The following is a 14,017-nucleotide window of genomic DNA, read 5'->3' on the forward strand; positions in this document are numbered from 1 at the left end:
GGAGCGCATGCACATGCCAGCTGATCTTCCTGTTTCTGGTGCACGCATGTGCACCGGCCAGCTGGTTTTCGCGCATGCCAGAGCACTGGAAACTGGAAGAGCAGCTGGCAACAGCTGATGTGCCTGCAGAAAGGGCTCTGTGTGCCACCTCTGGCATGTGTGCCAGTAGGTTCGCTATCACAGCCTTATGCTGTTGTAAGGAGTTCTTCTAAATACTTCTTCTAAATACCAGAGTGGGAAGGCAAGGAATGTTGGGGGTCTCATCCCCTAGGAAGATACACCTGGTGGGACCCAGAAGAAGGGCCTTCTCCATGGTGGCTCCCTCTCTCTGGAACATCATTCCCCCAGAGATTAGAATGGCCCCCACTCTGATACTCTTCTGGAAGGCGCTGAAGACCTGGTTCTGCCAGTGGGCCTGGGGAATGCAGAGCGGGATGGAGCATTGAATGGCTCGTATGATGTGTTGTCACCAGGGCAGGGAGTGGGGGGTTATTTTATTATATATAATTCTCTCTTTTATTAGTTTTATTGTTTTTATATGTTTTTATATTCTTATAAGCCACCTTGAATCACCATGTGTGAATAGGCGGCAATATAAATCAAATAAATAAATAAAGAAGCAAACAAATAAAAATAAATAAATAAATAAATACTTCTTCGTTTGGACTCACAAAATGGCACTATCTGCTTTTCTCAAATTGTTGTATTTTAGCCTCTACTTTTGACAGCGCTTGCCCCCTCTTAGGCCTCTATGCTTGTAGATAGTTCTCACCTTACAACTGTAATTGAGCTTGGAATTATGGTTGAAAGTCATGCTGATAAGTTAAGCAGATCATCACTGGGGCTGCTGGGACATCCATGTTATAGGTAGATATTACTTGAGTGAGTCTGATGATGTGCTGTGTGAATCAAAATATAGTACAGGCAATGGTAGAATAACATTAGAAATGACAAAGGCAGCTTTCTCCAACTTCCTAACTCCTAAATGTGCTGGGATCAGAACGTACAGAATTCCCATTTTAGAGAAATTTCAGGAGTTCTCGTTGCAGAAGAGCAGGGTGGGAAAAGTTGCCCTGCAAAACAGGATCTGTTGGATTGTCAAAAAACAGCCATAAAAACAGTCCTCTCTTGGTACATGATAAAATTAAAATTTCTGGGCACAAAAGTTGCTGACGATTGCTAATTTACAGCAGGTGATTCCAACCAAATCTTTCCCTCTGATAGAGAGCTGTATTACCTCTCTCTCTCTCTCTCTCTCTCTCTCTCTCTCTCTCTCTCTCTCTCTCTCTCTCTCTCTCTCTCTCTCTCTCTCTCTCTCTCTCTCTCTTTTTAGCAGCTCTAGACTAAGATGAGCCATGCAGGCTCCTGGCCCCTCCTGCCACCTTCCTATTTGGCCTGTGTCACTTCCTCTGAGAGCTTTCCAGCACACCACAGAGCTTTCCCTTGGCGAGGCCCTCCTGGCAACCGAGCAAGCGATTGCTATAGAGACAGGGAACAGCTCAAGGCAAGTCAACACAACAGTCAAACTAAGTTCCGCGGGTGGCGAGAAAAAGCAAGCAAACAAGCAACAATTGCAGGTAGGATATTCAACATCGATGGAAAAACTCCAACAGACTGGTTTGAGGGGCAGAGGGTGGATTATGCAGAAGAGAGAAGGAACGGAAAGTTTTTTTCCCCCCTCTTAATGTCTGTTCACTGGAATGGACAGAAATGAAATGAACGAAAGTTTTGTGGCCTCTTGTATTTAGTTTGCAAGCTGTCTCAAGATTTTTTCATCTTAATTAACTAAAAGGACCTACTCGCTTGGAAACGAAAGGAAGTATAAATACAGGTAATGTCTTGAATACGATCAGAAGAGACTTCCCAAAGCAGCACACAAAGCTAGAGCACAGAGCTAGGAATTAACTTGCCTTCTCTCTTTGATATAAACATACCTCTTTGTCACATGCCATTTATACTCCAGAATTAGAAGGCACCAAGACGGGTGAAATCCAGCAGGTTCTGACAGGTTCTAGAGAACCAGTAGTGGAAATTTTGAGTAGCTTGGAGAACCGGCAAATATCACCTCTGGCTGGCCCCAGAGTGGGGTGGGAATGGTGATTTTGCAATATCCTTCCCCCAGGAGTGGGAAGGGAATGGGGATTTTGCAGTATCCTTTCCCTTGCCACGCCCACCAAGCCACACCCTGCCCACCAAGCCACGCCCACAGAACTGGTAGTAAAAAAATTTGGATTTCACCACTGCACAAAGACCAATCTGCCCCTCAATTATAGATTGCTTTGTGAGATATATTTCAGATGCACGTTGTCTATCACTAATCTGAGCTAAGATGGAGAGTGTTACAATAATACATTGTATGTAATTGGCATTGCAAACATATTCCCGGACCATTGGACCAACATTCCCAGATCAATGGTGTCAAGGAAGCACTGGAAGAGGACATTTTGCTGAAGTACCTGCTTTGATTGCTTTTGAACCAACATTGGGGCTTAATTTATGATTGTAGTAGTATTAATTATGTCAGATGGAAGTCTTTGAGGGCTAAACCTTCCATACCTGACCTTCCTTTATGCTTCATCCTTTTTAGATCCTTTTTTCCATCATAATAAATACCTGCAGCATGGAAGGAAAAGGTACTGGAAGCATTGCCAAACTCAGAGCAAAGTGTTTGGAAAGAGGAGCTTCTGGGATTAAGGGACTTGCCAGGTACAAAGTATGAGATTATCCATATTTTCTGGAAATAATTTCATTCAGATTATTCAAGTGGTTCCCCCCTCCCCCATCTCCTTTCTTCCTTATTTGAGGTTTTCTTTTTAATTATTTTGCTTCATTTACTCTGCTTGGCAGAGGCAGGGAGCTGCAGAAAATTTCAATATATCAGTTCCCCAATGGGAAATAATATTACGGCTTCTAAATTCAGGATTACTTTATCAATCATTAAACTAACTAACTTTTGTTGTTAGCATTTAGGGAAGTGAATACTACAAGGAAAAGTACAGGCTGAGCTTCTCCATAAATGTCTCCATCTCTCTCTCTCTCTCTCTCTCACACACACACACACGGCACTCACTCACACGCCTATATTACATTCCATTCTTTGCAGATTTTTCCGCATCATGGATGACAATGGCAGCAAAACTTTGGATCTGGAGGAATTTATGAAGGGTCTCCAGGATGCTGGAGTCCCTTTGGAAAGGGGTGAAGCAGAAGAGATTTTCAGCTTCTGTGACAAAAATAAGAATGGTACCCTGGACTTCACTGAATTCCTGCAAGTCCTGAGGGTAAATAAAATAATCCACTTCTATATTTGAATTAGCAGGCTGAGCTGGCACAGAAGGCCTGAGGGCACCTGAGGAAGACAAGCGGTCATTGGAAGCCATAGTTTCTCCTGTTATTTGTTTTTCTTCTCCCCTTCCCTCAGAAACTGGTATTTAGAGACAGATTACCCTGAAAATAACATAGGAAATGCTTATTAAATGTGACCAGGGACCTAACTAATGTAGCATCTGATTTTTAACTGATAGTTAACTGCATCAATGGGAGATTCAGAATCCTGAAAATCAGAACTAATTCAGTGTTTTTAATCTGTGATATATTCTTCCCATATATGAAGAATCTCTTTTCAACTAATGGCTGCTAATGTACTAGTCTCATCATTTTAATAGAGATGGGGAATCCCTGATCTAATCTTGCCCACCATACCAGACCAGACTGAAGTCCATATCCCTCCCCCACTCTTTCTATTTAATCTTTACAAATATAAATTGTGAGATGCTTCTTTGGGGTCAATCAACATATCTCTTTGTCTAGAAGACCCATGGCAGTTTAGACGATGCTTCATCTAATTTTTCAGTATGTCTCCCACATTACCACAGAAAAACCCCATAGGTTTCCTTCCAGCATGAAAGGTCCAGAGATTCAACCATTAATCTGACAAATAAACAAACAAAAACAAAAAAAGGGGGTGGGAGACTTCAACATGCTTGACTTCTCACTATTTTTCTTTAGCCTCCTATGTCCAACACCAGGAAAGAGATCATTGAAAAAGCATTCCAGAAATTGGACAGGACTGGTGATGGATTGGTGACGGTAGAGGATCTTCATGGGGTCTACAACAGCCGATCCCACCCCAAGTTCAAGAGTGGAGAGTGGACAGAAGATCAGGTTTTCAGTGCCTTTCTGGAGAGCTTTGACTCTCCTGATGATAAGGATGGGAAGGTAAACAGCCAGAATGATCTCTTGATGTGTTTTTTTTTTTTTAAATTTGATTTATATGCCGCTCTTCTCCGGAGACTCAGGGCGTCTTACAATGCGTTAAGCAATAGCCTTCATACTTTTGTATATTTATACAAAGTCAGCTTATTGCCCCCACAAACTGGGTCCTCAATTTACCTATCTTAGAAAGGATGGAAGGCTGAGTCAACCTTGAGCCTGGTGAGATTCAAACTTACAGTAATTGCAGACAGCTGAATGTTAATAACAGGCTATTAGTCTGCTGTGGCACCAGGCTCTTGTGGCATTCTAATAGTTGTGGTTCCAGAATATTATTTTTATCAAACTTAAAAAGACACACATTTGGTGGGCATTTGAAGACACTCATTTGGGGAAGGCTGATCTAAGATATACACTAAAACCTTGAATTAATAGACCATTAGAATAGATGTTATGTGTGTTGTTTCCAAATGTCCCATTACATTTGAATTTAAATGTTGGTCCAATTCATTCTGTTTGCAAATGACATGAGTTGATATATAAATTGGACCATTTCAGAACATGTCAGGATGCAAATGACATAAATTGATAGTAGTGTTTTAAATAATTTGGCTGCCTTATGTACGATTTTGTATTAGCGTGTAACTGTTTTTAATTGTTCTATGATTTTTCACCATCCAGTCACTTGTTTGAGATGGGCGGCTAGAAAAATTGAATGAATAAATACATTCAAGTGAATCGTTTGAACAATTTTGGATAAAATGGGCTCGGTCTATTTTGGGAGGAGGGAGCTAGAGCAAATGTTGCTTGTTGGATCCAAAATCCATGAATGAAGATCTGTTAAACCATAGTAAAGATTTTACTATATTTGCAGATCATAAATCATTATTGTGCAGGGCCCTAAGGCAGTGCTTCCCAATCTTGGCCACTTAAAAGATTCCCCCTGCTGGCTGGGGAATTCTGGGAGTTGAAGTCCACACATCTTCAGGTGACCAAGGTTGGGAAATGCCGCTTGAAGGTAGTTCAGAACAGAACGCTTGTGAATGCTGCTTTTCTTCCCATCACATCCTTTTCCATGTCATTCTTTTCTTCTATTAATGTGAATGGCCTAATACTACTACTATTTTTGGCAATACCAAATATTTAAATTTTTAGGGTTATTTTTTTAACAATGACAGTTTTACTGTCTTGAAGTAAAAGTACTGCTTTGTCCAAGTATACTGAACCATCGTCATCCCCAATAAAACATCAGGTTCTGTCATTAGGGACAAACGTTAAAATCTACTCCATATTTCTCTACAGATCACGAATGAGGAATTCCTGAATTATTACAGTGGAGTCAGTGCTTCTATTGACAGTGATGGCTATTTTGTCGACATGATGAAAGCTGCATGGAAGCTGTAGTGGGATCAAAAATTGGGCATTCCCTTCTGAAGTGTAGGCAACTTAGCACCACATATTTAGTATGAAATTCCTGGGGCGTTCTAGTGCAAGGTAGGTTTAGGGCTTTGTCTAATGAGAATTCAGCTTATACATGCAGTAGACACACAATTAAAAAAAGAGGTTCCTTGAAATTGCCCATAATTGGGGTGCTGCACTAGAAATCTAACTATAGAAGAAGGGAATCTGGTTGCTGACTTCCATCCTTTTTTCTGAGTTTTCTACTTAAGGGAAGTTTGGCCTTTTTGGAAATCACTAAACTGTAACTTCAACTAAAGCTGGACAAATAAAGGCATTCAACTTCCAAGATCCCTATTGGTTATAATGGCTGGGATTTGCTGGGAGCTGTAGTTTGTCAGCTATCTGGAGAGACACAAGTTCCTAGCCCCTGTAGATTTATCCGTCTCTACACAGAACATTTAACGTTTTCCAACTGAGTGCTATAGACCAGAATAATAAAAGGCTTTTATACTCTTTTTCTGGATTTTCTCCTGAATAAAAGATTCACCAACTCCAACTTGGTTGCTTGTTAATATCCAGTAGGGCGTTAAAAGGGGGTACATGGTAAGAATGGAAAATTGGCAATACCATCAGCTTAAGAAGTACGCCTTATGGTCAGGAATTAGGATCCCACAGATTCAGAGACTAAAGTTATCACTATTCCTGCTTTTTAAAAAAAATTCTAAGAGACACCTTCTGACTTCTCACCAATGCATATGCTGCCATCCCAGAACCATCCCTCTCCCACCCCATGAAGCAGCACAGCAAGACTTTCTATGTGCATCCAAGTGAACCCACTTTAATTTTTTAACATTTTACAACTAACCGCAGAGAATGTTCTTTAATAGTTTAACTGGTAATTATAATGGTGAAGGCAGCATCTCCATGTCAATTCTTGATAACTTAATGAATATAGAGGGCTTCTTTGCAACAATTTGAAAATATTAGTTTGGCACTGCTGTTTTTTTTTTTTTTAATTTCCATTTTCCAATCTAACCAAAACTCCGGCCTTTTCTGAAAGTCTCCTATCTGGTATAGAACCAAGTCAAATCCTGTTCACCTGTCTATCCAGCCGAGACTGGCCAGGTACTACCACATGCTAACATAATTGGGAAGAAGATTCATCTAACTGTCTAGCAGTAATGTTGCAGACTTTTCTCCTATGACTTCCCAAACTGGAAAGAGTTAAATGAAGTGAGACTGAAATAGTGTCAAACTTGTATCCCTTACAGTGGTGGCAAAATTTGGTCAGCCTGAAAGGTAAATTGTAAATTGTAGCTAACATTTCACTTCCTGGTGCTTTCCTCCCATACTTCCCCCTCCCCCTGAAAGGAGTGGTTCAGATTTTATCTTTGTGAATGTATCTGGGATATAAATACTTAATTCCAAAGATAACATACACAAGACCAAAAGCTGATTTTGGTCAAGAGATGAGAACACTGAATCTTTGGTCAAGCTTTTAGCCCCCGTGTACCCAAACTGATGTTTAGGGTTGTAGACGGGCAACAGGAGGTAAAAACTGGATCCATACATCCTACTACGCTGTATTTCAGGTAGTTTATTGAATCATCCATCACTGGATCGGTTTGTGTGCTAAATAAGACCGAAGCAAATCTCATTATAGCTTAGCATGATCTACCATATAACAGATTTTGCTCTGGATCCAACAAGGAATTTCATTTAACAAAAAATACTCAAGTAGTCCAGTAAAGAATACTGTTTACATACATATTAAACCAAGGTTTGGTTAATTGCAATTCACTGGCTTAACACATTTAACTTAAAATTATTTTACAATTCAGCATGAAGCCAACTAATCTGAAATGAAACCAGTTCTGGAATATCTCCCTCTTATGGACATTTCCCCATTTGATGAGCTCCAAGTCTCAACTAGCTCAATTATTTTATTTGACAGTAGCCCACCTGATGCCTACCCCAGCAAGACTTAAATGCTTTAACACCACCAAGTGGTTTTTTTTTAAAGCCACTGTTAAACAGAATGCACTTTTCAAATGTTAGAAAATGTCCTTAAAAATCTAGCAGAGTACCTCAGTAACAAAGTCTCATTTTGTGTCTGAAACAATATAACCAGATCTGATCCCAGCATATTTCTAAATCCAGCTTCCCGTTTCTAAAAGGGAATAGCCAAATGTTCCAAAGGAGAAATGGACACAGGACACAGAAATGACTGGCAGGAAACTGGATTCTACATAGCCCTTTTAACTTTGTTCTTAAAGGACCCGTTATTGTTTTAAATAAACTTAATTGGTGTTGTTCTATTAATAGCAATACCAATTTCAGACTGATACAAAAAACAGAACTTGTTCCCTGAAATGGCTGAAGAGATACTTCCAAGAAAGCCACTGAGCTTTTAACTATTCACAAATCCTTTGTGATGGAATGTCAGTTTGATTCAGAGAAGGGAAAATGACTGCCAAGCCATTAAAGATATTTGAATCTTAGTAAATTAGAAAGTGTGAGAAAGGAACCAGTAACAATGGTGTCGTTGCCTTAGGTATAGGTTGCACTAAAGGCCTTTGACAGGCTTTCAAGATTCTGTTTACAATACCCAAAATATATTAATGCAGTGTTTCTCAACCTTGTCGACTTGCAGATGGATGGATTCAACTCCTAGAATTCCCCAGCCAGCATAGAATTCTGGGAGTTGAAGTCCATCCATCTCGAAGTCGCCAAGGTTGAAAAACACTGCATGAAAGTACATTTCAAGGTTTCTGTCAACTCGTTTCCCCGATCTTGCCTATCTCAAAGGGCTGACATCAGTCTTGAAAGCCTGTTAAAGCTTCAACTACTATCTAGCGCAAAGTGGAATTGTTCCCAAATTTCTTTTTCATATTTTCAGCTTTCCAGACTTGAATGTCATTTCTGCAACCATTTGGTATTCTTTTTTTCACAAATCAAACCGACAATCAAACCCATCGCCTCATTTCTGAATTTCGTGCTCTTTTTGGAGGCACTTTCATTAATGGCCATAAGATGGCAGAGAGTTCCTCAGTTAAGAGCCTTCCCACACAATCACACATTTCCACAAGAAATGAAACTATGCTCCTCTGCTGTTCTCCTTGTATCACAGAATTACACACAGCAGGACTTTTGTTACAAGTTTTTAATGTAATTTCCAAATACATCTGATATGACAATTGTACAGAAATCTTCCAAAACACATGGGTGTTGTCTGGTTGTTGTTGGTTTTTTTTTTTGTTTTGTTTTCTTTTACTTATCACTAATTGGCTAACCGCTTGAAGAAGAAAACAAATTTATAAAGTCTGTGTCTGGCCCAGCCAACTCTCCATCTCAGGAAAGCGCCCAAAATGCGTTTCCAGACAGTCACTGTGCAAGGAATACAGCCTGTGGCTGGCCTAGAATGAAACGTAGAATCTCCTTCTCTTTGCCACAGCAAATCACTCGAATCCAAACCACTGTGTCCATAAATAGCTGCCAGATTTTGTTTGTTTGTTTTTTTAAAAATGAACTCTGTGGGTAACTGTTTAAACATTCCATTGAATATTAACGCTTCTAGAGAAACCAGCCAGCCTCTTACCCTGGACGACTTTGGGTGCCTCCTTCAAATGTCATACACACAATCCCACCCAGCCCTTTCACACAATCACATGCATACCAATGGCAGGATCCCCTTAGCTCCAGATGTTTTAACAAAGGCAAATAAAATTATACCCTATTCCCGTCCCACTCATTCCTGTTATGCCAAAGTAACTTAAAAAAAACAACAGATGTGCATCCACTTTTCTAATGAACCTGTCTTAAAAGGGTGAGGGGGAAGTGTCTTGTTAACACAAAGTGGAAAATTATTCTCCCTCAAAGCAGCACAACTGCCCAAGAGTTACAATCGTTATCAGTCTTCAGTGTTATTATTCAGTAGGCGGTTGGTATGTACATATCTGGTGCATTTGAGAACTGAAACGTAAGGGGGAGAGAAAGAAAGGTTAAGTAAAAACAAAACAAAACAAAAATCCGGAGAAGGCTGCACCCATGCATGGCCATCTGCTTTCTCTCCCAGGAAGGGAGAGCGAGAAGAAACTTTTGTCAGCCTGAAGCTCTTCCAAAGTGACAAAGACGGGAGAAACGACTCCAGGACAGACTTCGGAGACCCGATGAGAATTTCCATCCATTACACAGAGGAGGCAGAGTTTAAAACCTGCCTATGTTTCCCCGTTGTTTCTGTGACTCAGCAACTTCATATTACAATGTCCTCCTTGTTTTTCCACAGTGGACAGAATTGGAAAAAGGGCTTCCACCCTCTTCTTGGTTTCAGGGCTCCCTTTGACAAGATGAAAAGAAGGCCGCCTTTTCGCTTCTCAACCTCAGGTGGAATCAGACGGTGCCTTGTCCCGACTGTTGTGTTACCATCTTCATTGCAAATGGCTCAGATTTGGGAGTTCAACCGAGTAGTGGTCCCCATCAAGGCCAAGAGGAAGGGGAAAAAAAGGCCACCGATTCTTCTACGGAACTGGTGATAACCTCCTGTTCTGATAGATGTGCCACTCCACAGAGTCCACAACAGGAAGTCACCAAAGCATTCCAAGTCTTTATGGTCTTTGCCCAAAGATGTCGCAGCCCAACGTACTTATATCATGCTCCAGCTAAAGCCAGAAACAGTCCTTTTTTAAAGCCGATCTTATTCAAAGAGGTTTCCCACTTCAACAGAGCCCTCTCTGGACACATCTCAATCAAACAAACCCACAGAGCCAGTGACAGCCCAGGTTGATACTTAGGTAATTTGAGTTTAGGCACAAACTAAAGATGCTTACTGACCAAGAGAAAGTGCCCAAAGCAATACCTTTTATTTTTTTTATTTTTTTTAGTAGTTGGCCAAGATTGGAAAAGCAGCCCTCCTGTTTTCAGGAAAACAAGGCAGCTGTTTCCTAATCAGCTGTTAAGCACCTTGGCAAGGCAAGAAGGAAAAAAAAAAAGGTTATTTGAAAGGATTAAAAACAACTTGGTATACGAATACCTGTTATATATGTACACGTGTGTGCCTGTGTCGGGATGTCTATTTACACAGTGGCTTCACTCTCCTTTAAATAGTAACAGAAACATAACAGTACAAAACAGAAGGGGCCCACTTGCAACACACAAGAGTATCTTATTAAAATCTAAAAAAAAAAAAAAAAAAAAAAAAAGTTATCGCCACATTTGAAGTCCCGAAATGGCAACAATAATGATAACCAGAGAAAGGAAGGAGTTGTTAGCATAAAAACAAGAATAATTAAAAAAAAAGAACAAAAAACACACCCCCTTTCCCACTCCAGAGCTTAAAGTGTTTCCGCCCCATCCACAAATTCAGCAAAAGTCTTATTGTGTTCTTTTTAACTTCCAGGATGAAAAAAAAATTAAATCCCCAAAGAGATGCTCTTCAGACGAGCCACACTGTTGTCAGCAAAGTTTCCAAGGCCCCCCCCCCAAAAAAAATTGTTATTATTATTATTATTTTGATAAAGAAAAGGTCTTCCAGTTGAAATCCGACTTTTCTTCAGAAACGGCGGGAGATGCAGGAAGCAGAGTGGGCGACGGGGATTTTTTTAGGCAAGAAGAGACTGTGTTAGAAGGATCCATGGCAGAGGCCATTCGGCTACTGGAGTTGGGGGACGGAGGAAGAATGTGTATGGCAAGACAAAGAGGTGCTACGGGCAAGCTGTGGCAAGTCTCGGTGAACCTGCCCCCTACAATGAATCACAAGTTTGGGGGGGGGAGAGAAATGGTACTCTTTTTCTCCCTGCTCATCAATATGATGAGCAATTAAATGTCCCAAAATCACATTCAGCCAGTTTTGTCCAAAGTCTGCTGTGTTTTGTTTTTTGTTTAATATGGAATCAACTGATCCAGCCCCCCTGAAAAAAATTCAACACACACACAGAGAAAAAAAAAAAAAACCCAGAACAGGGATGCAGAGTTCTTAAATCTCAGAGCCTCTGTTGCTGTCCAGAGCAAGAGATGGCCTGGGGCATGAGTCTCACAAAGGGCCCTGCGAAAGGGGGTTTCTGGCAGCTGCTCTTCCAAGTGGTCTGGATCGTGGCCGCTATGTACTGCTGGTTGTCTGCCCATCCACTTCATCGGTGGGACCTGCAATACGAAACAGGGAGGTTTGGGTTCAAAGCAGGATTGTAGAACCATTGCTTATCTGCAATGGTAATCAATTTCTTCCATTAGTCCAGGCAGTTTTTATTTCCATTTTACTAATTCATTCTTGATTAAGCAATTTATAGTCTACTTTTTCAATATTAAATCCAAATCAACAAAACATAGTATGACAGGTTTTCTAAATGCTAAATTCCAAACTGCTGTTACCCTGTCCAATACGTACGCTGATAGGACATTCTGATCCCAGACCTATTGGGAAAACACTAGCAGAAATATTATACAAGGCTGCAATGCATTTAAGCCCACATCTAAGGTTGTTTTAAAATTTCCTTACATTTTGTTCTAAAATGTAAAGACATAAATTTAAATAATCTCTGAACAAACACCATCCTTACAATAACTCAATAATGTGAAACTGGAATAAAAAATTAATGTCTTCCCATGATTAGCTTTGTTTCCATTCCCATATCTTGAGTCAAAATCGGGTCTGCAGATTCTTGAGGAGAGACCTACCAGGGTGATAACATCCTGCAAACTGTTATTCATGGTTGAGACATGCTTTAGACATTTCATCAGGGAAATATCAGAATGATCCCAAGACTGGAAGTATCCCCATCAATTGTTCTGAACAGAATGCAGGTAGCCCTCAACTTACGACGATACTGAAAAAAAACCCTGATTTATGACCCTTTTTCACACATGATCATTGCAGCATCCCCACGGTCACATGACCAAAATTCAGACGCCTGGAAACTGATTCACATTTATGACAGTTGCACTGCCTCAGGGTCATCTGATCAGCTTTTGCGACCTTCTGGTGAGCAAAGTTAATGGGGAAGCCAGATTCACTTAACAACCATGTTTCTAACTTAAGATCCCCAGCGATTCACTTAACAACGGTGGCAAGAACAGTGGTAAAATGGGGCTAAACTCACTTAACTGTCTTGCTTAGCAACGGGAATTCTGGGCTCAATCATGGTGGTAATTCGAGGGCTACCTGTTATCCCCAGAAACTGCTTACCACTTCCAGGTGATCCCGAAGGGGCAAGAACATCATCATCACTGTCTTCCTCGTTGGACTGTGTCACTTCCGGCACTGGTGCTGCAGTTTTGGCTTCTTGCTCTTGCTCTACACGACTCCGCAAAGCCAGGATTCGATGATGCAAAGCTGCATACAGCTGTCCTGTGTCTTTAGAACTTGCCTAAAGTTCAGAGAGAATCAGTAATTCTCTCATTAAAAGGGTTGCAAACTGACAAGTCATTTATCCAAGTAGGTAAAGGTTTCCCTTGCCCAGGTGTGTTGGTCTCTAGGGGGCGGTGCTCATCTCCTTTTCTTAGCCGAGGGAGCCAACGTTGTCCGAAGACATTTTCCATGGTCAAGTGGCCAGCATGGCTATACGCCAAAGGCGAACGGAACACAACTAGCTTCCCCCAGAAGTGGCACTTATTAATCTACTCACATTTGCATGGTTTCAAACTGCTAGGTGGGCAGGAGCTGGGAGCTCACCCTGTCCACGGTGCTGGGTCTCGAACCCAGGCTGTCACCTTTGCAGCTGCCAAGCTCAGCGTCTTTAATTGCTGAGCCATTGCGCCCCCTTTGTCCATTTAGCCAAAAATATGATCTAATTGCTGAAGAACTCAATGCTGACATCTGTGCATCTGAAAGGCTTTCACAATGAGAGTGGCCCAATCAATGCAGGGCAGGAAGAGGAAGCACGAAAGCAGCTATTAACAGCGAGATGAATGGAATCTCCACACAGTACCCTGTTTTCCCCCAAAATAAGACATCCCCTGATAATAAGTCCAATCAGGCTTTTGAGTGCATGGCAATAAGGCCAAGCTCTTATTTCAGGGTTCAAAAAAATATAAGACAGGGTCTTGTTTTCAGGAAAACATGGTATTCAAAAGCATTGCTTCGTGAGGCCTCTCTTAGATAAACAGATGGGGGCTCTTTGCATTGGATGCACATAATTAGGCCACAATCTGTTTCTATCAACCCAGAGGTTAGAATACAAATAACTGATTTGGGTGACAAAGTGATAGATTGCAAATCAGAAAAAATTCTAACAAGTAAGGGCAATTCAACATGGAACTAATTATCTATGAAGTTGGGGGTTTCCCTTGAGATAGAGGCTGACAGTAACCTGCTAGAAATGCTATAATTTGGATTCTGCAATCAGTCGGGGAGTCAGTCTGTCTGTCTATCAATCATCTATCAATCATCCATCCATCCATCATTTAGTGGTAA

At 41.0% G+C, this 14,017-nt stretch overlaps 2 protein-coding genes across 3 annotated transcripts in view; one reads left to right on the top strand and one right to left on the bottom strand.

The window, feature by feature from the left end:
* The first annotated feature begins 1,355 nt into the window (after positions 1-1,355).
* On the top strand, positions 1,356-6,154 carry CAPS (calcyphosine). The gene is made up of 5 exons (XM_070931744.1): positions 1,356-1,577; positions 2,588-2,706; positions 3,104-3,281; positions 4,009-4,218; positions 5,515-6,154. Exons 1-5 carry the CDS (start codon positions 1,356-1,358, stop codon positions 5,614-5,616), a joined length of 831 nt encoding a protein of 276 aa, XP_070787845.1. The 3' UTR covers positions 5,617-6,154.
* Positions 6,155-11,475: 5,321 nt separating this feature from the next.
* RANBP3 (RAN binding protein 3) overlaps positions 11,476-14,017 on the bottom strand; it is a 35,401-nt gene continuing 32,859 nt past the window's right edge. For both annotated transcript variants that reach the window (XM_070943519.1, XM_070943510.1), the window contains exons 15-16: positions 12,791-12,971; positions 11,476-11,751 (exon numbers count right to left, since the gene is read on the bottom strand). In XM_070943519.1, coding sequence (XP_070799620.1) covers positions 11,708-11,751; positions 12,791-12,971 — 225 coding nt within the window. In that variant the 3' untranslated portion in view covers positions 11,476-11,707. The remainder of the gene's footprint in view (positions 11,752-12,790; positions 12,972-14,017) is intronic.

This window comes from Pituophis catenifer, unplaced genomic scaffold (genome assembly GCF_029215685.1).
Source record: "Pituophis catenifer annectens isolate HBS135680 unplaced genomic scaffold, rPitCat1.0.hap2 SCAF_1, whole genome shotgun sequence".
Lineage (NCBI taxonomy): Eukaryota > Metazoa > Chordata > Lepidosauria > Squamata > Colubridae > Pituophis > Pituophis catenifer.